A 24664-nucleotide genomic window follows, 5' to 3' on the forward strand; every position below is an offset into this window, starting at 1 on the left:
CTGTGCTGGCCACCCATGCTAGGAACACATCTAGACAGACTCACCTAGAGACAGAACTCATCTAGACATTAGACAGCCTCAAGTTCCCTTATCTATGGTCCAAATTGACGCTTGCTCCAYTCCTGCAGCCATCTTGACCTGAACCTGCATGAACACACCTAGCACGGCCCAGAGCCTAGCTAATAAACTCTGTCAAGGGACAGGGTTTAAAGCTCAGATCTAGCATCAGTCCTTCCAGCCCTACTAGGGGCTAGGACAAGTCTTGCAGTAGTTGCATGATGCCTTTCAAAAGGCCACAGGGTCACCACCATTAATACACACACTTTCTGATGGCAATCTCTTGGAAGAACAGGTAAAAGTGAGAAAATGCTACAAAGTCTGGTAAGCCAATTCCAGCTTGAGGTAAGCAATGGTCTTGGTGCTTCTTAGCAAGAGAGCATGGAGGAAGAGAGCCCATGCAAAGGCCTTTGAAGGCTGACAAAAACTAACAAAGTGAACTAGATGACAATTAACTATAATGATCAGACTTGAAAAAAATAAATGTAGGTAGGATAACTTCAAACCAAAGAGGGCAGAGATGTTAGAACCAAGTACTGCCACTGCCATCTAGAGGACTTAGCATAGCTGTTTCCTTCTCTCCCTCCAGGGAGTGGTTTTTACCTCCAGGTGTGGTTTTGAACATGTGGAAACAAGAACTCCGCAAAAGTCGTATTCAGCATCTGGAAATCCTGTGTACATTGCTGTTGTGAATCCCTCAAAAATCACTCTAGTCAGTTCAGAAAAAGCTTGTTTTTCCACTTTATAGGATGGTGAAGAGACRAATGGTTATCTCACATAAAGGCAATGTTTTTTTTCTCCTAAAAACAAGCCCATGGCAACTGAGGAACATAAACAGTTACTTTTTAGAAGCAATTTTMTATAACAGTAAAGTATAAAATGGATGCTTTACCAAAACCTAAAGCCTTTAATTTCACATAAATAGTGCTCCTTTAAGCTTTCTATATAACAACTATTCCCTGCAATTAACCCTCTATCTTRGTATCTTTACAAAGGAAGAAAAGACTGTGGGTATATTCATTCACAAACATCCTAGAAGTTACTGGAAAATAAGGTGGAAAGMAGGCAGGATTAGGCATATTTAAACCGGAAGGTTCAATTCACAGTGGGACCAAAGGAAGTTCATTTTGAGAGATAGAGCACTAGGATTTCTAAAGCTGACCAGACACACTCCCAGAAAGCGAATAGTTAGAAGTAGGGTGGGGGCAGACTGCACTCTGCAGAGCCCAACTTCTCTTTTCTAATCCCAGTTCTGCCATTTCTCCCAAATACAAAGCAGAGAGAAGCCAGACGCTAGTGTTCCTACAAGTACGGTGCGAGCCACTTGATCACTGCTTTAATCCAAATAAAGCGAGCAGGGTACACAGAGAGACAGAGCAAACCTTCGGAGCTGCAGTCGGACAGGTTGTCAGTCAGGGAATCGGACAGAGGTTCAACAGGACCAATCAGTTCAGAACCATCATGTACCTCCCCACCCTGAAAAGGAAGAGGAAATAAATTTCTATAATTAGTTGCTGCTGCTAGAACAGCTTCTTGCAGATTTCCAAGGGTGAAATGAAATCTGACTGAATCCTTCTAATGTAACTGCATACGTTTTAAGTCATACCATTTGCAGTGTGCCCCCTCTCAAAAGAGGAACAAATACATGAGAAAGCACTTAAATGCTTTCTAAAAATTTCTGCTCGACATCTTAGGTGCCAACTTCCCATATAAATGAATGAGAATCTGCACCATGCCCRGGGTAGTGTCACAAACGGGCCTTCCTAGCCTGCCCTGAACTAGCTCGGCACAGCTAGTCACATCAGCCAGCCCATCTCTCTTGGGTCAATAAATGCAGATACACACAGCATGCACTCCAGGACTATGTAATACTCAGCTGTCCAAGTCTACCTTCCCCTGGCTATTTGCACAAAGAAAATCTGAAAAACAAGGAAGTCACCAGTGAGAAGAGCCGGGGGAAACTAGATGAGCAAACAGAGTAGCAATAAAAAGCAAAGTCTTTCCCATCAAAAAATGTGAAATAACATAAAGTAATAAAAAGAGCTGAGGTTTCGACACAAGCACAGTTCATGTAGGTACACTTAACTCCTCAAAAACAAAAAGCCTTTCTAGTTTATTCATTGYCTCCTAAGTACAAAAAGCCCTATGAGAAGGCTAAATATATTTTTGTTAAGCAGAGAAAGGTGTTTGCTTAGAGCTCTTTCCCCAAAATAACGGAAATATTTCCAAATAATTCTAAAAGTGCCTCAAAGGAAGTACAGAAAAATTCCTGATCTAAAATATGTTTTGGAGAATGGTTCCTTGTCACTGTTCAAGCAGCACATGTTTTATTAGTAACATGTTAAGTTTGCTGTTATGGATCTCTGTAATAACAGACCAGAAGAAAACAGTCTAGCTAATAGTTCTACTTTTGATTATAGACTATAAACAGCTATGTAAACTATGGAAATAACTACATATTTTTATTACTTCCCAACAGAACATTTGGATTTAACATCACTCCTTTTCCTCCTCCTTCAATAAGCAAAAATTCTAAACTCCTGCACTTGAACTTCCTGCAGCACTTTTCAGTTTGTGGAGGTATGGCACCCAACCAGCTCACAGGCCTCCACATTTTATTCAGTAAACAAAATCAGCACCGCACTTTAATCACACTATAAGCAGCAAATACTTCTGCAAATAGTAACAAACCTTGAAAAACTCTTCAAGCTGTTTGCTATTATAGAGGGCAGGGATGTTAGCAGAAAACTGCAGCAGATCTTCAGCACATTGCCTTCTCTCTTCAATCACAGTTTCATCAAACCGCCCTGGAACAGACACATGGGTTGACAATTTTAGAAATAGCTACACATTTATTCTGCAACAGCAACAACAGAAATCAAGACAAAAGCCATCCTCTGGGGACAATGCCCTGAATCTATGCAAGTCACTCCATTGCTTCAGGAAAACACGGCGAGTCTTCACACTTCCTATTCTCCACTGTCCCTAGAGTCCTGTCTTCTGCAGCCCGCTCAGATGATGAAAATTGGCAGCTACGACAAGAATCCTTAGCACTCTCATCGTAGGAATATGCGAGGCAGCTCTCTTCATTAGCCAAGAGACACTAACGGATGTCCAGTGTTATCTAACAGCAAGTGATACGTGCACAATCTGACAATATGCCAGTCAGTGTCAGCCTRGATTATGGCCCAAATCCTGCGAGGAGCTCAGCATTCTTCATGTTTTCTCAAGAACCACACACRAGGGGAGCAGACAGCAAAGGAAGTGCTGCAAAAAGCTCCCAAACTCACAGTCATCCCCAACGTCTCGTCTATGGAGAGGACCTGTAGGGGAGCTGGAGCCTCCTCCAAAATAACCCCACGCGAGCAGGATCTCGTCTCCTCTTAGATTCAAGAGGTAATTAGAGCCAGGAGGTAGTTTGGTTACCAAAACATATGAGCCTTCTCTTTTTCCTACCCACCACTCAAGACATTCCTGTTAGGAAAAGATATTTAAAGAACAATCCCATAGTTCACCTCAGAGATTCGCTCCTCGGGAGAAAAAACCCTTAGCCTATACCTAAAAAATTACGTTCCTCACAATTGCACACAACTTCTTTTAGCTTTTCATATCAACATCACTTTGTTGGCGAAATAGTTACAAGTTTACCAAAAGAAAAGGGCAGAGGTTAACGGTAATAATTGGAAGATAATAGAAGAGAGAGTTGAAACACCTATATAGAGAAAAAAGAGCTGAGAAGACAAGTTCAAGACTCAGTATTGCCTTAACAGCACGATGGCAAAAATAAGAACCACCTGTGAAGGCTCTGTGGCATTAACTTTGAAGACGACAAAAGGCACACTGAATACAGAAGCAAAATTCATTTACACTCAGAGCAAACAAAAAAATAATCCCCAAAGAAAGCATCAAAGTAGGATTCTTTCCAGAAACTCTTTAAGTAAATACGTCCTTCCTACCTCTACAACAAAAAGAAAATAAGCTAGAAAGACACATACATGTCTACAAGGAAGATCAAAAACTGAAGCTTTGGGGGGTTATTTCTTCCATGAAGGGAAAAAAGAAAGAAGTTGCTGGATTCATTTTTAGCTGGATCAATTCTGTGATGTGTCCACTATGCTCATTCAGCTGCACAAATGTTACTAACAGTTAATAAAAATAAAAAAATAAAATTTAAAAAAGCAGCACTACCCTGGTCAGTGGCAGCACAGGAACTGGGCCATGTTAAACTCTTCAAACTACCCACGTGTTGAAAGCAACACTGAGTGTGCTACGACTTTTGTTTCATCCTCAGCACAACAGGAGAGCACCAAAACCAAAAACCCACCCACAAACACACACTCAGCAAAGTGCAGGAACATAAACTGGTTACGTGACTCTACCAAACACACACTGACACACATTGGTTGAAAAAAGGTGAGTGCTCAACAAGGTGAGAAACCCGCAACGTTTGGAAAAAAATATAAAAAATAAAATAAAAAAAAGTAATGCTGCAGTTATTTTCGCTGCCTTCCCAGAGAGCTCCCCCTCTCCCAAAATTCCAGATACACGGCTCCTCTTCCACACCTTCCCAGGACTCCTGCTGGGCCCAGCAGAACCTTTCCCGGCGCCCAAGGGCCGGGCAGCAGCAGRGAGCCCCGGGCAGAGCTGGCCCTGCCCTGCCCCGGGTGCCCGCTGGGGCACCAGGGCTCGCCCCTCACACAGCTGCCACGTCACCAGCCCCGCAGGACTGCATTTGCAGGCACTGGCCCTCTTAAATGTTGCTGCAATTAGCCATAGGGTACGAAAATTTGACAGCACAACTACATACGGCTAATTTCTCAGGAAGCTGAGCATAAAAAAAAAAAAAAAGAAGAAAATTTGAACAGAGCCATTAAAACATTAGTCACTGTCACATTTCCAGCTCATCTGCCTCACCACACACTATGAGGATAACCAGTTGCAGGACTCATTGAGAAAATAAAATCCAGTATGACACCAGTTTGCCCACAGACCACCTCATATCGCACAGGCAGCTTCAGATCCAGCCACCCGCCTCTTCCTCGAGGCCAACACTCCTTTTCTCCTCCCTTTCTCTACATCTTCAGGCAAGGTCAAACTTCTCAACGCTTTGAAAATCTGATCAGGGAGAGGTTAATCAAAGGTATTTACATGCCTAGCTGATACTTCAAACATTTCTACCATAGTCTTTCCAGATCTAAATCAATGTTATTTTTGCTTTTCTTTACACCTACTGGCCAAATGAAACTGTCAGTGCTGAAATCATGCTTTTCTGGGGCTTCAAGAAGTGCCAAGCGTGACTGTAGCACATAAAAAACACACTAGTAAGATTAAGCTTTCCCTCCAGCAATGACTTGTTGATAACTTCTTACAGCCATTGGATTCTCTTTGCAGCAATACACATTTGGATTCACATTGCTGTTTCTGGAAAAGATTTAACAATGCAAACAATAAGCAAGGCTTGTGCTCATTTTTCAGAGCACTTCCAACAACGCAGGACAGTTTATTCTTTAAGATGTTACTTTATTTGACATCTTCAAGTCGAAACAGTATCCTTATCCGAGGTTTATAATGTGAACAATCTTCCTAACTCATTGCAAGCTAAAGCTATAACTTCAAATTCAGTATTTGTAGGACTTTAAAATATAAAAATAGACCCAAAAAGGTRAGGAATGTTTTGTATAATAGAGTACATTGCTACACTTGTTAAAAATCCTAACAAACGATAAAAAATACAGTGTATAACCAACATACAGTACACTTGGATAGCCCAGTAAAATATTCTGAAAATACAAAAAATAATTTTGATGCATATTAGGGAATGAGAATAATCGCTCCCCAGAAATAGATTACAGCCACATAACAACTCAGAGAAGCTTTACCAGCTGGATCCGTTTTCTCCATTTTAGATTCCCATGCTCCAGGTTATTATTTTTCTTCCATTTACGACGGACAGAAAAGGGCCTAGCACAGCACAGGAAAAGCAAAATGATTTCTTTCCTGCCCCCATCATCCCCAAGTTTCATCCCTTGATGTCAGCAGCTCTATTTTAACAGAATAAAATACATGCACTTGCACACTATTGTTTTCAAATCTTGTGCTGCAAAACATGCAAATAGCCCCGTTCTGCAGATGCAACAAATGTCTTTTAGCACCAAACACGGAAGTGCATCCTGACTCACTCGTCTTCAAGCACTTCTCARTTCCCCACGCCACCTCCAAACACCCTGAATGCTGCACTCGAGATCCTGCTCAGGTTTAATACCTTCTGTGCCCACACCAAATGAGTCTGACGAACAGTCAACAACACTCACTTGTAAGAGATACTTACCACAAAACAATACGTATGTGTTAAAGCACATACATTAAAAAATAAACTCAACAGATGGCCAGGAACTACTGCTGATGCTATTAAGCAGCTAAGTTAAAAATTACTACAAGCCAGACATCACTGCACCAGAGGCACTGCAGAAATGCTCTATTAAAGCAGTCTGAAAGCAAAAGATTTTAATTGAGACTAATCTTGAAGTTCATCATTAAACTGATATCATTAACTGAGACTCAAATGTCTGAAAATCAAAATATTTTGTAGTCTATTCAGATTACTTTTTGTCTTCTGCTACAAAAATCAGGACATATCTAAAGATAAAAGCCTTAAATGGAAATAAAACATACAGCAGCTACTAAGTATAAGACAGATGGATAAATAATAAAATTTTACACTACAGTTAGTGTAACTTTTAACTTCAAGAAAAGAATCAGATGTTTTCAATCCTTTCATCTACATACTAAGCATTTTACAGCTCATTTCTACATTACCTCCTCTTTCCTGTATKCTTCTGTGGCTTTTCATTCAAATGTAGTGGGTTTGGGTTTGTTTTTCTTTTTCCCCTCTCATTTCAAAGAGCTTTTTGTCAATAGCTACATTGAATTATTCCGTAGMTTTCCTTCTGTTACAGTGTCCATTGCAGTCACTTTGTTCGCCCCATACAATAGAAGAGGCATGTCTTTCAGAATGGATTTCACCCACAATTCTTCCCTTGCTTATAGTTTGTGCAAAAACAGCTAGCAGGAGACTTGCATTTCTGTCAAATTAAAATTATTTTTAAGAAATTAGAAGTCAGGTGCCATCTTGCACTGTTCTTTTATTCTTCCCTCCCCTCTGAATATCTACTGTATCTTCTACCTGAATTTAAATTACCATCTGCAAATGTTAGCTTTGTAAATACCTTGTCCAGTGAACACACTAATCTCTAAATCAGATTTAAAACCATCAAGATCACATCAATAAAACATTCCCTATGTAACCACTAGGGCACAAGTTCTGATACAGCACTGAGGCTTGCTTCACTTTAACTTTACCAGCAAGCAAAGAGAGACATAAAAATCAGATATCCCTTAACCTAGTATAAAAGMCAGCTCTCCAAGAGAGCCATGAAATGAAGCTCACAGCTCAGCTTCTTTGCCTCTCACTTAACCTCTTCTTACGTGAAACAGCTAAGGCAGAAACTGCCCCAAAGCTCAGCTTGGAGTTGGCTTACAAACTACAGCGTTGTTTGTGTTTGCATGTACTTTAAAACATCTCCTGCTGCTGTGTAAGCACTGTAATCCTTAGAATTAAATATAATACCCTTAAGGAGCAAGAACAAGGCAGTAACCGGGCAGGAAACTTCAAGGAGGGGAAGGGCTGGTGCTTTCCAGGCTGAGGTCAGGCCTGTCGGGGGGCTGTTTTTGCCAACTTCTCTGGTCACTGAACCACCTCCCGCCGTGTGGGCCCTTCCCACACGGGCAGGCCTCACGCCGCAACATCCATTTATTTTAACATAACAGTCAAACACACCAGGAAGCGGAGGAGAGGGACGGGCAACAACACCAAAAAACGGCTGTCAATGAGCACTCCAGTTCTGCAGGTAAACTTAAGGAGGAATTCAAATTGGCAGCCCTCTTGCACACRCGTAGCCCTTCTTGAAGCAGTCAAGGCTTTTGGACAAAATCTAGGTTAAATGCATGCCCAAACACTGCAGAGACTACCAAAAAAACAGGGATATTTATTACAGCCAGTACCTTATGCATCACTTAGCAACACTTCTCAGTGCAGCTCTGCTAGAAAAAGAAACAGCAGCTTCCCACGGGATATATGTGCCTCCTGCCGGYGCACATGACTCCCTGCTCGCCACAGCCCACATCTGTATCCAAGCTTGTCAGTGGGAAGGAGATCCCAAACGCGCTGCCGCACTGCAAGCGAGCTCAGGATTATGTGGTTTCCAACAGATGAATGCACAAGGTATGTATTGGAAGGAAGAAACCCCTCGCTTTCCTCCTCCCTTTTCTCCTAGACTCCCTCCATCCTCCCCCTCAAAAATATTTAAACAATAAAATTAAAAGGCAGAAAAATAGGTAGAGGGCTCATGYGCAGATTTCCAATCACTGTATGCCTCCACTTGTCAGGTGAAATACCCAGATGATCTTAATAAATTCCTTGTTAAGGCTGGAGCAACAGACCTCTTATTACTGACATTTTGCGAGTAGTTCTCAAGCCTTTTAGGGGGCACTGGAGAGTGTTCCAAAGGAACGTGGAAGCACATGGAGCAGATACAGCTTGAACCACCATTGACTAAACATCTTCCCAATAGCTATTTGATGGCCAGATGTAGCACAGTGTGGATTATCTCTACTTTGAATGGGTACTGTCAGCAGACTAAGCGCAGAACTAAGCAAAATGGCTTGATTTTTGGTTTTAACAGCCCTTGATTAAAAGGAACTGGGAGATGAMGAGGGGGGTTATTCAACTAGAAGGACAAAGTGAAATCTTAGTCCACAGCTACTTTTGTAATTGTAGCACTGTAGAGATTATATTTATTAATTTATACATATATATATTCTACATCTAAAACAAAAGGAGCAAAAGAACATAACCAGGCCTGCCAAAATTTCATCAAGCTGTGACATCAGCACATCAACAGTAAAGACATTTATGAGATAAAAGGTTGAGTACTAAAAACACAGAGAAGATTTGCACAGAGCTGCAAAACAAGACGTACTTTACTTGCAGGTATTGGAGTTATCACAGAATATCAGCAATTCAGGAAGAAACTGTGCTTACCAAATAATATTGCTTTGGCAAAAGGAGGAAATAGTTCCGTGTGTCTGCATAGATTTTTATGAATTTGCCAGAGCTCTTTGTGCAGTTTCTTAAAGTCACTGTATCTCTTCCAAACAATTATCTGAAGCAGAGAAAGGTTAAAAAAAAATATTAGTGAGGTTCATTGCTCATATTTGAGACACACCAAAAACACATTTTTAAGCAAATTAGATTACTACCTTCAGCAAATATTTATAACACTTAAACATATAATGTGAACTGCCAAGTAATATAGGTTCATATTATGTCCACAAACTCTATTTTGCCTAAGAAAACTACAATGTATAGACAACATTGCATAAAAACTGGAAGAAATACAGAAAGCAAAAGCAACAGTTTCAGAGATCAGCCACACCGCCATCCAGAGCTATATGGGGAATCAGAACGAAAGAGGAAGAAAAAAGGCAGGATAAAAGTGTTTCACCATCCAAAACTCAGGTCCAAGCTGTGCTCAGCACAGCTGCAGGTATGAAGTTAAGAGGGAGAACAAAAACAAAAGGAGCAAAAACAAAAAAAAAAAGAAAAAAAGGGAAATGAAATCAACACAATTAAATGACGCTTATGGACAGAGCATTATAAAAATGACCAAACAACAATTTGTTCTATGTGTTTATGAAAAATGTTAACCATGTGCAAGTACAAGCCCAATTCAAGGGTTGAGGACCAGTAACACTGACAAAAACTAAATACATTTATTTTGTAACGTAGACACAAATCCTCAACTTGAAAGGAGATCATTACACCACTTGAGATATAAAAATTGTCCTCGTCTCTCCTGATAAGAAAGTCATCTCTCAGCCAGGCATCAGTCTTACCTTCCTTCCTACTCATTCTTTGTAATTTTAAACTCAAGGAAAAAGAAGAATTCATTAGGAAAATCAGGTCTACGAAAGAACTGAGCAACCAAATTGGCACTTCAGTGCTAGTAAGTTTGCTTTCAGGTTAAAAAAAAATAACTGGACAAAACTCTATCCACCTTATAAACGTAGCCATACTGAAATTAGCTGTCCTGATTCAGTTGCARCTCACCAAGGACTCAGTTGCAACTAGTACCTGATAGAGTAGTGCAACAGCCGAGGCAACAAAAACCGAAATCTCTCAAAACRGCAGCTTGTTATCAGAAATGACTGATGATTTTCGTGTTGCACCCCTGTCTAATCAACTTACGGAAGATGGATGATCAGCATTTCTTGAGCAATACACACGCAAACCAAGATTGCTCAAGACCRCAAAGTTTCAAACCATCAACTTACTGTTCTCTTAGTACTGGGAGACAGTGTGAAAAGCTGCCAAAAATATAGAAGCATAATATACTATTTCACTAAAGAAGTATTATTTCTGCTGCTGCAAGTGACTTAGTGACTGCCAAGCTGAGAAAACAAATACCCATAAACAGCCTGCAAAGCAAACGAATCCAAGTCATCATATAACTTTCTCACAAGCTTGTGCAAATCGTGCGGCTGCATGCACAAGGCTCAGCAAAGTTTGGCAAGTTCCCCCTCCAGTGGGATCTCATTAAAAATCAGATTTGGAGGAAGAAGGACACCCTGTACTCYGATGCCCAAAGAAGCGCAGCAGCAAACGTATCATAAAACATACGTTAGATTCATAGCACAATAGGCTGCTTGTCGTGGCTAGAACTACTGGATGTCTATTAATGCATTGACCCCTCCATTGCACAATGAACAACCGTTTCTCTTTGTACAGAAAAAGMTACTTAGAAGACAGCCTTTACTGCAAAATAGGTACAGTCGTTACACAAATCCTGTTGTCAGTATCCACCCTGAAAGCAAGGGAATTAAAATAAAAGTCACTAGCCATTCTGCACCTAAAACTTCTTYATCTAATAGTTGATGACAAATCACTTCCATCTTTTTAGCAAAAAAACACTTACAAGGTTGTCTTGTTTCCTGTCTCACAGTAATCTTTAGGGTAAACTGCAATTAGGTGCAGTAAGAAGGATTCATGTTGTAGGGTTATATTCTAAAAGGTAGTTCCTGAAGTGACAAAGTTAGCAAGTAGAGCGAGCTCACAGCACACAGCCTGACGTACAGCTGTGCAGAAAAGCTCCCGATACATGTAGCTTTGTGACTACAGTTCACCTGTACAGCAACTACCACCCATGATTATACTACTTTTAATTATGAACTTCAGGCTATCACATGCAAAACCCTTCATATGCTACAGTGAAGGGTGAGAAAATGTCAAGCTTCAAGCTCATGACATAATTATGTCTCCTTGCTGACTGAAGAATACAAAATCCTGCATGTTTAACCTATATCCACAGATCAAAGTCATGATCATAGCAATAAGGGGTGGGTGTTTTTTCTTTTTTTTTCAAGCTATTTATCATATATTCATGCAATATTCTAGCTGAAAGACACTTACAACATTTTTCTGATGAATGGCTCATCAACAGGTATAATAAAGTGTTTTTTCCCCCACAAATGAAGATTAAGGTAAAGGCAGAATGTGTTCATGGATAGGTTCAATTCAGGAGCCTACCTGGAAAAGGTGAACATCAAGCTGCAAACTACAATAACGCCATTCAAAAAATAGACCCCGATCATTTCCTCAGACAGTGACAGGCTATTTTAACGTTCCAGAGATGAAAAAGAACCAAAAGAACATGAAAGCCCATGTTTGTTTGATTCTCCAGGCCTCAAAGAGGGATGCAACAAAGGAATATTAGTCAACTCTCACCTCTGCAAAGGGCTGTTCCTTCATCAGCTTTCCAGATTTTCCTCAACTGCGACAAGAAACTGCACTAGAAATTCTGCATATCCATACAGTTCTCACTACCTGAAAAGCTACAAGGCTGTGCTTTTGAAGGAGGATTTTGCATGTACATAGTATAATAATATCTACACATCTAGTTACTGGTCTTTCACCTTTTTTTTTAAATTTTGAAGCAAAATAAAAGTGTGATGTAGTTTTTTGCCTCAATAAAAAGGTTCTTGACATTCTTTCGAGACATTAAAGAGCCACAGARATACATTCGCTCCTCATTCACGTTTCTCCGACAAGGCAAAAAGCAAGCAATTAAGTTTTATCAAACTATATCACAGAAAGATACTTAAGGAGCCTCAAAGAGCCACATAACATATGAATTGCAGTCTMATCTCTCTCAACTACTCCCACAGTCCTCCATTTTTCTTGCTCACTAATAGGCAATAATGATGTAGGCTTTGCAGTGAAGTATTGGTTAAAGAGGGAAAGCATACCTACAGCTGAGACATAAGACTTGGATTGTGGACTGATCTATAATTTTGCCAGTAGGAGTTAAGTAACCAGCAATTTGCCAATTTCAGCCTTGAGAAAAAAGCTTCCAAAGTTATCAAAGCAGTTTTGTCATCAAAAGACACTTTACTGCCTAAGACTTTGTTTCAAGTCACGATTCGCTGCTGACGGCAGAATTGCAATATGCTATGCTAACTATTTGCTTTTTGAACTGAAAGCAAAAGACAGATGGAAACACACAAAAACCTGTCAGCTCAGTTACAATGACTAAACATACGCATACACACACAAAAAAAAAAGCTAAACTACGTCAAAGATGCTTTAAAAGCCCCAAAACAGTACACAAACATATCTGCACAAATTTAAAACGTTACCTCCTGGACATCCTCTGGATTTTTTCTTGAAACGATCTGAAATGCAAAGCAAAAGGAAAGAAAAAAATCAGTGCTTGGGTTTTCATTTTGGAAGAGAAGTATAAGATGATCTCTTGCTGAAAAGAAAAATCTCAGAGGAAAAAGAAGGTATATTCTTTTTCACGTTGCATTCCTTTTTTTTTTTTCCCCCAGTATTAAAGAAGTTCAATATCCAAATGCATCATAGCAAGGTATTTTAACACTGGACATAATTGTGACAGACAGAAAGGTGAAAGTTCAATGCAAAGAGGCAAAGACAGCATCCCCCTCTCCCCCAAAAAAGCTGCAAAGAATGCAACCCGGTCAATCTTTCTAGTCTTTTCCCACAAATTCCTATTRGGGTCACATTAGTTCCAGTTACGAGGGTCAGCGACAGCCTCCTGGCTTGATAAAAGCTGTGCACAACTTCACAACAAATATTAGGCTTGGCATTTACTAGGACAGTATTTCCACTTGACTTACAGCCTTCACAGCACAGCTCACAGCAGCTGACTGGGCCCTTGTGTTTTGCTTCTCCTTAAAAACCCTTTACCTGATTAATTATAAATTACTTTATCCTCAGGAAAACCCACGCCAAAAATAGGCTTGGCTCCATACCACAAAGAAACCTGTATTTTGTCAGGCTTTCGTCTTTAAATAAATATTGATTGCAGAAGCCTCTGAAACCCAAGTTCTATATCAGGCCTGCCAACAGCTTACCCACACAAACAAGCAAATCAAATTAAGGTATCTTTAATTCATGGCTGCAATTATCTTGCACAAGTGTGTAGCTTCCACTATAACTCAGCCAAAATTCTTGAAAAATACCAGGTCTAAATGCCCAACATAGGGCATTCCTGGCCTAAGACTATCCACGCACTGAGACACCCCAAAACAGCAGTAAATGATGTACACAGGCAAGTCCAAGCAGCCCACGCAATTTCCAACCCTACAGACTAAATTAGCATCCAACAGCACCACCAGTATCGCTCAGCTCTTGCTCTAAGATGGAAACCAGTGAACGCAAACTTTCCTCTTGCTATGTGCTCACCACACTCCCCAGATGAACGTGCTCTCCTTCCCACTGGTTTCCCAGGAATGCTTGATGAATCTTCCCAGATTTCCCAGCATCAGCTTACTACACTGACAAGGCACCAGTCCTTACATGTTTTGAAGGAGACCTGACACAGAAGGGAAGGTTTATTTTCAGCATCATGTTCTTCAAAAACCTGAAACATCCTCCTTCTCAGTTCCAAGTTATTTCTTTCCTCCTGCACATTAAAATCTTCTTCCAACATTGATAAAACACTCCTCAATTGCTCTTCACTCTAAGAAGTCTAACATCTTGCACCATTACAAGTTTTTAACCTTGGCTGTTGTGCTTTCATTCACTACCAGGCAGCTCGTGTGGAATTTGCTAAAGCATCTCTACCCTTCTAAGATTTAAACTCTTGATTATAGGAACCTGTAGAGCTGGGGTGAGGGGAGAAGACCCCATAGACATGACTACACATCACAGCAGAACATCAAAGKGCCCACACTGGCTGCTCTGCTTTGCACTTCACCTTCAATTAAAGCCTTACAACAATTTTGGCAGCAAAGTAAGTTACCAGATGGGCAGAAGGAGACCCAGAGAGATGAGTAATTACCCAGATAGTTAGTAAGACTCTGGAATAAAATCCAGAGGCCTATATCACAGTCACTTGKTTTAATGTTATATCACTTTCTATATCTACCCACCATGTCAACCTTGAGTATGCAATAATTTACGTGTTGCCTACTTTGATCTTCATATCCTTTTTCTGAAGGTCAGCCTCACAAAAAAGTCTTCCCCTTCAATCCAAACTATGATATTTCAGAGACTTGGCCAAATTTTCAGTGCAGAAGAATCAATGCAATTGGCTTCTTATGCATATTTATAATGCAAGCAACTTTCATCCATTTAAAAATATATCAKTAGGCTACCCACTAACGTGAGCTGAGCAATGCATAACCATGTTATATGCCAAAGAGATCTATGAGGCAGCAATGTGTCCTTGTGGCCAAAAAGGCCAGCAGGATSCTGGCCTGCCAGCCTGACCTGCCTGGATGCCACCCTCTGCCCGGTGCTCCACGTGTCCCTGCTTGAGCAGGGGGTTGGACTAGATGATCTCCAGAGGTCCCTTCCAGACTCAGCCATTTTGTGATCCTACAGAGATCAAGTACATCACCGCTGAACGAAGCACTGGAGACCATCCTGTCCTTCAGATGTCCAATTTAATTTGTTAAAATTTTATCAGTGATAATCATAATCCTCTGAATTATGAGAGCTTTACTAGTAGCTAGTACTTACAGATCCCATTCAACAATACTCTTCGTATTATTGAAATATTATTATAGTATAGTATTATCCTGCAAAATCTCCCAATGTATTCAGTTTCTACAAAATACATGACTTGAAAACACAAAGGGATTGATCTTCATAAAGTAGTTCCATAAACAAAGACTTTTTCAGAAAGTCAGCAATAACAACAGTTGATCTTCACATTCAGAAGAGACTGCAGGGGCAGCCGTGCCTTTGGGTCAGATGTTTAGGACACTCTAAACAAGTGCTCTTCTCAGTCATACTTACCAACTTACATTATCGAAATAGAAAGCTCTTTTAACTTGGTTTCAGGAGGGATTCATTCACAGATCAAGGGAAAGAACCAGAAATCTCCACTAGCATGTGCCAAGTAACCAAGTTCTTGCAAACACCATAGGAAGTTCCCCCTTACTTTTTCCAAGCAATTTCCTGAAGGTGCTGAGCAACACTTCCATAAGCACACGGCTATCAAGTTAGCCATGGAGTCAGATGACTCCAGGAAGGGGAGGGAAGGAAAGCAGAGAGGAGAGAAAAGAAAAAGAGAGAGAGAGACAAAGAAATAGATATGTATGCAAAATTATTTTAAAGGATTTTGTGCAGTGTCTAACTCTCCCAGTGTCATCCTCACTTCAACAACTACTTAACAGCCCATCATAGACAGCCCTAGAGACAAAAGCTATTTACACATCCACATTTGTGAATCCAAAGATCTTGTTTTAGGTGCCAGAAGAGAGTTTTTTTGTTTGGTTTGGTTTTCTTGGCACTTTGGGGCCTACAGTCCTAGAATGCATTGAGAAATTGTGGATCTGTGTTCAGCTTTGTTTCACTTGGTCAGCTCATACTTGGTCATTGTARTTTAATCAGCTCCCTGCTCCATTGGGAATCATTCAGATTCAGCCTATTATCCAGGTCTAGGCTATGTCACTTCGAAAAGAGACCTAGTGATCTACATTAGTGATCTGCAACTACGTAGACATGAGTGATCTACAACTTTTTGACAWAGAGAATGGTGACATTCCTCACAAGCATTTTGTTCTTGAACAACTCAGCATATACCACAACATCAGAGTGCCTTTTTAACTAACTTAAGCCAGTAAGAACAAAGCCATTAGAGCAGAATAAACAGAAGTCTTGGCTCAGTCCTAAACACAAGGGCAGGACTCCCTATTCCCTACTGCACTGATATAATGGCATTGACTTTTTAGGGACTTAGCTCACCATGACCTAGTGAGGAAAAACCTGGAGACACTGTTTTCCTTGACTCTGTCCCAAGAAAGGCTTTTCATATTTAGAGTCAGAGGAAAAAAGCAGTATTTTATTCTATCAACAAACAGCACATTTTGTTTGGCTTAAGGGAAAGAAAAAAAAGTACTTCCAAGCACTTCCCATGCTTGTGTTTGGCAGACTATTGCACGTGCATTTGAAAAGCGCAAAACAAGAATTGATCTGTATTTCCTCAAGTCATGCAAATCGATCGTGTTTCAATAACCCTAGAGCTACAGCACGTGTGTGSGTGCCTGCCTGTGCGCACACATGACACTGCATCCACACAGGGAGTGCTCGGGCCTTCAGGGGCTCCTGCARGTCTTTGTTGCTCCCAAGGCAGCACATCTGCAGCAGCTGCAAGGCCACACACAGACTCCTAGGACACTTCCTGATGCTCTCTCTATGTGCGGATGGAGCCTCCAGGCCCTTCACGCTGACCTCCACGAAGCTCCAGCTTGCTCCCCTTTCTCGCTTGAGGGGAAAACGGAGGAACAAAGAAATCCAGAGCGTTCCCCGGGGGCACGGAAGCAAAGCTGGTGCTCCCCAAAGCCAGCTCGTTGCTGCACCCAGCCTTCCTCTCGCACTCAGCCCGACTCTCCCCGCCCCAAGGGAGCAGGGAGAGGGCAACGCGCAGGGAGAGGGGAACTCCGCGGGGCTCTCGGGCTGGAGCAGCTCCCGCGGAGGCGCGCGGGAGAGGCGCGCTCCGCCCGCCCGGCTCTGCTCCGCCTGCTCGGGAGCTGCGGCGCGGCGGGACGGGACCGGGAGGAGGGCAGCGCCATTCCCCGCGGCCGCCCGCGGAGAATCCCCGTCTCCCAGTTACTCCTCCCCGCCCTGCAGCCCCGCAGCAGAGCGCGGCGCAAGGCGGCCGGCTCCCGCAGGGCTCCCGCCGTAAGCCCGGCCTTACGTAACGCGGCTCGCGGACCCCGCGGGCAGGGCGGCGGCCCCGCGCAGCGCCCGTGTCGCCGCCGGTCACTCACCCGCGCCGTCACCTTGTAGACGGTGTGCCCGCGGGGGTGGCGCCGCGGCTCCGTGACCGTGTAGAAGCGGGCCAGGCCGCCGCGCTCCCGCGGGCTCTGCATCCCGCCGCGCCGCCGCAGGCCGCGGCGCCAGGCGGAAGCGCCGCCACTAACGCGCCCGCCCCCGCCCCGGCCCCGCCCGGCCCCGCCCCGCCGCCGCCGCCAGGGGCGGGGCGGGACAGGGGGCGGAGCCGCAGCCGCCACGGCGGCCGTTGGGACCGTTAACCGTCGGGGTCGTTCAGCATTGCGGCCACTCGCGCGTCCCTGCGTTTTCCAGCCGGTCCCGAGGATCTCCGGATCCTTGGAGCTCGCTTCTGAGGGGCTCTGGCGCGGCAGGTCCCGTGCGGCCCCAGCGGTGCTCCTGCCGTGGGCTCATGGCACTGAAGATGCCTCCAATTGCCTGCCTGCAGTGGGGTCTACAAGCGTAGGTCCCACCTGATATTAAATGAACGTTTAAAGTTCTTTTTATCATTATGTTTTCATTCATTTAATAGCAGATATTTTAAAATCAGCTTCTTATTACCAGGTTGTTAACACCTCTGATCTCATGCAGGTCTCTGATATAAGGAAAAATACTTAATGAGACTTCYCTGTAGATGATAAGAGACTCTTGTTCTGAAGCTCGCAATAAGCAGGTGTCTCCTTTGAGCAAGACTGAACTGTGTCATGAATCTTTACAACCCTCCCAATTACTGCCGTGAAAATGAAAGCTGTTCATCAATTATTGCATCAGTTTCCTGAGCTCCTGATGAGATTCACTTGTGCAGATCTGGGAGCATCAATCCACGAGCTCACTGTTCATCGAGCAGCTTCACTGGGGCACTAGCAGAGCTTCCCCTCATGCCCTGCCGCTCTAGGTAGTCTTCTGGGCAAGGAAGAGTCTGTCTTTGACCCCCTTTGAAAAGATGTTGATATATCTAACATGGTGCAAGTAACTGTGACAAGAAGCACCTCAAGAAATAATGTGCTCTTGATCATCATTACTCCAAAGCAAGTTTGCCAGCATTACAGCTAGAATATATATCAATCCCCAACAGATAGTAACTGTTTTCTTACATCAATAGTAATGAAGCTAATGTTTCCTTGAAAGAGACTTTTTGGGAATAGATCTTTTGTATGAAGTAATTCTAGTGTACAATCGTGGAAAAGTAATTTGGGTTTTGCTTAAATCAGAAGTAAAAGGGTTAAAGTGATCACAGAGGATACTTTGTTACTGCTACCTTCCCTGATTTTAGTTATAGCAAACTTGCAGATAGGCAAATTGCATTTGTGTTGGCCCCATCCAAAATAATGAAGAGCTGACAGAAAATACGCTTGGCCTTCAATCAACAAAACAGCGTTYTCTAGCACAGTGGATCAATTGCTGGATCATTTATTTACTCATAGACCACTACTTGACCACTTGGTTACATCATGCAGCTCTTATAACCCTTCAGTGTAATAAAAGGATTAGACAGCCATTGCTTCATCCTTATTTAGTTTATAGGGAGTCTTTATTCTCACATATACACACCAGCAGCTGCAGAGGAAACATGTCCAATGTGCAGCTAACACTCTCTTGATTGGCTATACATCCAAGGCACTGGAAAAGAAGGGGAGGGGAGAGGAGGGGAGGGGAGGGAATTCTTCCTGTGTTCTTACCTTAAGATAACAGTTAGTGAAAAAAAATGGTGGGCACYATTTAAATTTTGCACAGGGTGATACCAGGGTCCATAGGTACCTTCTAAGACACTCAACTGTTAACAGGCACGTTGTTCCGTGGCTCCTCGTGGGAGCCTAGGAGTCACGTCTGGCTCACAATGAAGTTCCCAATTTGATTATTCTTGCTTGAAAGAGGACTTAGTTGGGCCAGGCTCTGCAGGTGATGTCACTTTCTTGCGGTAGGATGTGTGTACCCAAGTGGTCAGTCCTTCAGGGTGTACAGCAGTGTTGGTGCTTAATACGATCTCGTAAGGTCTCTTCTAGTGATGCTGAAGAGAGGTCTTTCCTTGGTGGACTTTCACATATCCCCTGTCTCCAGGTTGCGACAGGTAACATACCAGCAGGTTCAGGAGGAGCATCACACACCCATGGGTATATAGACCTAACACTTTTAATTAGTTCCCTGCAATAACCTAGCATTCAGTCATCCTTGAATATTAAGTCTCTTGGTCCAATTGGAGGTGTAGGTGGCAACCACAGAGGCCTTCCCATAATAAATTCACATGCTTCCAGTTTGCCATGTTTCAAATTTCTTTTAATTTGCAAATTAATGCAGCAGGGAGGGCCCCTGTTCATTAAGATGAGCCTCTGCACAAATGTTCACAATGCACGTTTTTAGGTTGCCTTTCCTTCCACAGTTCCACTTGTTTGGAGAAGGCCTGCACGCTGCAGCTGCTGTTCAGTGCTCAAAGCTTTGCACACACCACAAATAATCAGCCCTGTAAAATGAGTGCCTCATTACTGACGATTATCAAAGGTAGCCCAAATGAAAGAATAAACTCCTTCAGCAACTTTTTTGCTGCCATGATAGCATTAGCTCTCTTAGGTAGATTCACTTCTTAAAAAAAAAAAAAAAAAAAAAAAAAAGAGAACATGACAATTATTACTAAAACATATTCCTGATTACAGCACAGGGGCATTTGAATAAATTCATTTTGTAGTCTAACAAATGGTCCATAGGGCCTGGGTTGTGCTGAAAGGTTTTTTTTCCGTTCTATTTCTCACATTGTGGGCTAAGCAAAGAGGAAAGGTACTACAATATTTTTGTTGAACCGAGGTAAAATCTGGTGCAAACCAATCTATTTCTAGGTAGCTATCATCTCCCCTTGGCTCATGCAGGCCACCGAATGGGCCAGACGAGTGAGGTCAGGCAAGAGATTCTGAGGTACAAACAGGCGGCCACCTGGGCGCAACCAAGAGTGTCAGCCTGTAAAAAACAGCAACGTCACAACCAAACATTCCGCCTAGTTTCAAGGTTATTGTCCTGCAACTGCACAAGGTCTTGCAAGAATGAGAAGAAGATTTGATCTTTTGACAGCCAGGGAATTGTAAAGGGCTGTGTTTCTTGCAGGATGATCTGCAATGGCATTTCCAATAGCAGTGTCATTGCAAGAAGAGGTGTAAGTTTGGCATTTCACAATAGCAGGTGCTAGAGGGAGCTATAACACATCTAAGACTCTCTACATATGTGAATAGAAGTTCCTGCTGAAATAAAAAAAAAAAGATAATTGTTTCCAGAGTTGTCCAAAGCCATGAACAAGTTCAAAGGCATATCTGGAGTCTGTATAGACTGTAGTAGAGTCCTTTGGCAAGAACGCAGGCACAGGTTAAAGMAACGATTTCAGCCACTTGTGCGGATATAACACCTTGCTGGAACGAGTGGAGCATAACTGAGACAGAAATCAATTTAAGAGGTCATTTGTTGAATCCTCACACGTAGAGGAAGGTGATATTTCCCTTGAATCATCATAATCACATATTACAGCAAGGAATTGTCCCTTCTGATATACGGGAACCTCCAGGAATACATTATCCAGGAAATATTGGATAATACAACCAAGCCTGAACAAAAAATCTTTACCAAAAAGATTAACAGAAGTATAGGGACTTAATAAAAAGGACACTGGGCAGAAATTGAACCAATTGAAATAGAAATTGGCAGAGAAACAGAATGTAAAATAGGCAGCCTGTATATGCCAATGATATTTCTTAACTCCTCAGAAAGTGGTAAAGCGAGAAAATCAGAACATTTAAGGGCAGAACAAGTTTCCCCTGTACGGAATCAAGCATGGTACTGGAATAGTTCAACACCGCTGCAGGTCCATGGATTCAGCCCAGAAACTTCATTTATGTAAATACCCACAGCAGGTTGGAGTATGTATATATCCTATGCAGGAGTCTCTTTGGGGCATTGGGATTTCCTTAGATTAACTTGTTCCCATTCTCACCCCTTCAGGGAGTGAATGTCAGAAAGGGACCCGTGCAGCCTGGATGTCAGYGCACTGAATTAAATATCCACCCTGACAATAAAACCAGGGAACTGAGCGAGATGAAAAACAAGACAACACACACAAGCACACTGTGCCATTTAAATACCTGAAAGACTGTTCCTAGGAGTCCAAACTCYGCACATATCTCCTCACATATCTCCTCAGATTAAAAGCGACCCTAAGAGGCATAGCTCTCAGTTAATCCTCCTGGATTGGAGGCTTGGGACTGCCTTTGAGATTTCTCTGGGTTCACAATGAAATCGGCTAGAGAAGACAAGGTAGATGATAAGAGCTTCCAATGAGGCTTTTCTTCCAAAGCCAATATCCTTTCAGATAGTTTTATGCTGTCGTTGTACATCTGATTCAAGCATTACTCAGTTTTTTGGACGGCAAAGTGATTAATTTTTCTTCTTTTCTCAACATGTCCAGAATCTGAGCAAGYAGAACTGTAATCTTCTCCTTCTATGCCTAATCCACTGTAGCCTGTTGCTTGTTCAGATTGTAAATATTCCTGATTTTCACAATTTTAATTGTGATGTTCAAGTACCCAGTCTCTATCAGAGGGATAYATTTTTCCTGAGCATTCTGCCCAAGAGGACCTAGGTTTAGCTACAGCCCTCAGTRACTCAGGGTTCTGACTTAATGCCTACCTCACTGATCAAGATGAAATTAGAAGCAGCATCAGTTCTGCTTGCATCTTTCTTTATGGAGTCTAGGTCTGTGTAAGTGATACGGAAGTTTTCTGAGAAGTCTTCAGCCATTCTTGTCCACATGCAAGATATGTCTGCTTGAACTCTTGGTTGATCTCCTTCAAGGTCACTGTCTCTAATTTCAAACCTGCATTGACTTCCCATCCTATCACACTCTTTTTCTGTGGTTTGGCTCTGCTAATTGTCATCTCCTGCGCTATTTATCATAACATGCTGTTTACGTGGCAGGCCCACTGTTGGGTTATAACTGCGCAATATTTGCTTCACAGAGCTGTTGATGCTGGATTTACTTCCATTTAACATCAAGAACTTCATTCCAAAGGGGTTTGTTTTCTTGTTTTAATGATTCAGGTGTGGATTCTAATATATCCTGTTCTCCTTGCACCTGATGAATAATTGCTAACATTTTGTGGATCTCCTCTGGATCAATCTTAAAATTTTCTCTGAGGTAAAGGCATTTTCCTCTTTATCTTTGACAACAATGCTTCCTGGCCTTTTCTGAAAAAGAGATGTTGATATTTGCGAGAACCACATCATTTTTGCTTAGTTGAGCACRATTCATATTGCATAACTTTACAAAAGCCATGGGAGATGAGCTGCCTCATGAAGCTCGCCATGCTGTTGTGCTTGAAGTGCTTGGGGAGGATCTTAGCAAAACTCTCTTCATCCAGCACATGGAAACTCTGAACCCATCGGTTTSGGCAGCCTCCATCAGCACCCTGATCTTGCTGAGGAGCTGGGGCACAGCTGTCCTACCACTACCTGGCTTCATGTCATGACCACCCCGCCACACCTGACTGCTTCCCCTTAAAAAACCCACAAACCCTCCCTTATCTGGTAATTATCTGCAAGCCTACAGGCAATCCTCACTCAAATACCAATAAAGAAATTTAAAAGGACTCTCACCTTCTTTTATGGARTCTGGTATTGGAGTGCAGGCAGCCTGCAGTCCTTCCACGTGATCCTGGCTCCTGGAGGATCCAAGTCACAGCCCCAGAGCTGTCATAGAAAAAAAAAAAAAAAAAAGTCATCACAAATTATTCTATAGCCTTTATTCTCACACACAGACATGCAACACCAGCTGTAAGAGAAGCATGTCTGACATACAGCCCAGGCAGAAGCTCCCCCAACTAGCATATATTAGCATATATTTCTCTTCCTTAAATCATTTGAAAGCACTTATATGAAACAAATACCACAAAAGGGGAGCAATATATATTTACTTGACCGCAGTTCCTGCACAGGATCCGCGCTATTTAGCAYGATCACATTTCATACGCCTTACATTACATTTTCTTGCCGTAAACAGAGCCAGCACTTACTTTGTCCTCAAAGGACCTCCCCAGAAGCAGYGAGCCGCTCATGGGCTGGAAGGAGAGCGGCTTGTTTACGCAGCTGGGAGGCGAGAGCTCTGCATGTTTGCGCAGGGCTGCTCTCCCACGCACGGCACCGTGTGCGACCGGGCGCCCCGCGTTTGCACCGCACAGTGCCCACACACGGGGAGCACCGCGCCAGGGCTCGGGTGCGCTTTAATGGGAGACAACTAAACCACGTTCTCAGGTGAGTGGCTTTTGCTTTCCGGTAAGAAGGGGAAATGATAATGTCCCATCAGGTTCCATCATATCCTCATATCTCGKTAAGGAGGGTTGTATGAGCAGTGCACCCGGCTCCCAAGGAGGGGAGGAAATGAAGTGCTGCTCTTTTTTGAGCAGCTTCACACCCCGCAGGGACGTCTCCCTTCAGGAAAAGGTCGCTTATGGAAACTACTGCATAAATACAGTGCTACATGCATTTGAAGGACCCCCCCCAAAAAAAAAAAAAAACAATCAAAATGGGTCAGTTTAAGCCATATTCCGGCTGCACTGCGCAAGCGCGCTGCCCTGGCAGGACGGGCGTTACCTCGCCTCACCTCGCCGCTGCCCTCACCTAAAATGGCTCTCGGGGCTTCATCTACCCGCCTCCCGCCGTGGCGCTCCTTGCCGTGACCCAAGATGGCGGCGCACCCCGGGCGCCGGGCTCCCGGAACAAAGATGGCGGCGGGCGGCCCTAGGACTACAAGGCCCAGGAGAGAGCGCGCGCGGGGTGCGGCCTCCGCGGGGGGAAGCGGCGGGGCCGGGAGCGCCGCGGCGGCCACCGCGGGCGGAGCTGGCGCTGCCCGGGGATGACCCCTTCGGGGGCCGCCGGGGCTGCGAGGAGCGGCTAGGGGAGCTCCGAGCCGCCGGGCTCGCCGCCAGGTAACGGCAGCCGCGGCGGGGGGCGAGGAGGCACTGGGGCGGGCCTGGCCCGCGGGAGCCGCGGCCCCGGCAGAGGCCCGGGCCGTTACGGAGGCCGTTAACGGCCCGCAGTGACCGTTGGGGGTCGCGCAGGCGCGGTTTGGTTCGGGGCAGGGGAGGGGGGTGTTACTGACAGTCCTGTTTGTTTAAAATAAAGCCCGCTGCTCGCAGCAGGGCGGCTCTTAGTGGAGCTGAGCGTAGGCTTGAGCTCTTCTTGCAGCTTRTAGGTCGTGGTGTTTGTGTCGCGCTGTGCTTC

General features: G+C 43.4%; 1 protein-coding gene and 1 long non-coding RNA gene across 3 annotated transcripts in view; both read right to left on the reverse strand.

Annotated features, from left to right (window-relative positions):
* Window positions 1-17517, reverse strand: part of RPS6KC1 (ribosomal protein S6 kinase C1) — a 77921-nt gene extending 60404 nt beyond the window's left edge. For both annotated transcript variants that reach the window (XM_026048385.1, XM_026048384.1), the window contains exons 1-5: window positions 17416-17517; window positions 12811-12846; window positions 9158-9278; window positions 2749-2864; window positions 1440-1533 (exon numbers count right to left, since the gene is read on the reverse strand). In XM_026048385.1, the coding sequence (XP_025904170.1) occupies window positions 1440-1533; window positions 2749-2864; window positions 9158-9278; window positions 12811-12846; window positions 17416-17517 (469 nt within the window). The remainder of the gene's footprint in view (window positions 1-1439; window positions 1534-2748; window positions 2865-9157; window positions 9279-12810; window positions 12847-17415) is intronic.
* A 1583-nt stretch (window positions 17518-19100) lies between these two features.
* Window positions 19101-23565, reverse strand: LOC112955143. Its single transcript, XR_003250840.1, has 3 exons — window positions 23458-23565; window positions 23042-23134; window positions 19101-19874 (listed from the first exon to the last, which is right to left on the reverse strand). It is a non-coding gene; the product is annotated as an uncharacterized LOC112955143 (long non-coding RNA).
* Between the last annotated feature and the right edge of the window lie 1099 nt (window positions 23566-24664).

Source organism: Nothoprocta perdicaria, unplaced genomic scaffold (assembly GCF_003342845.1).
Source record: "Nothoprocta perdicaria isolate Ctin4 unplaced genomic scaffold, notPer1 scaffold_54, whole genome shotgun sequence".
Taxonomy (NCBI): domain Eukaryota; kingdom Metazoa; phylum Chordata; class Aves; order Tinamiformes; family Tinamidae; genus Nothoprocta; species Nothoprocta perdicaria.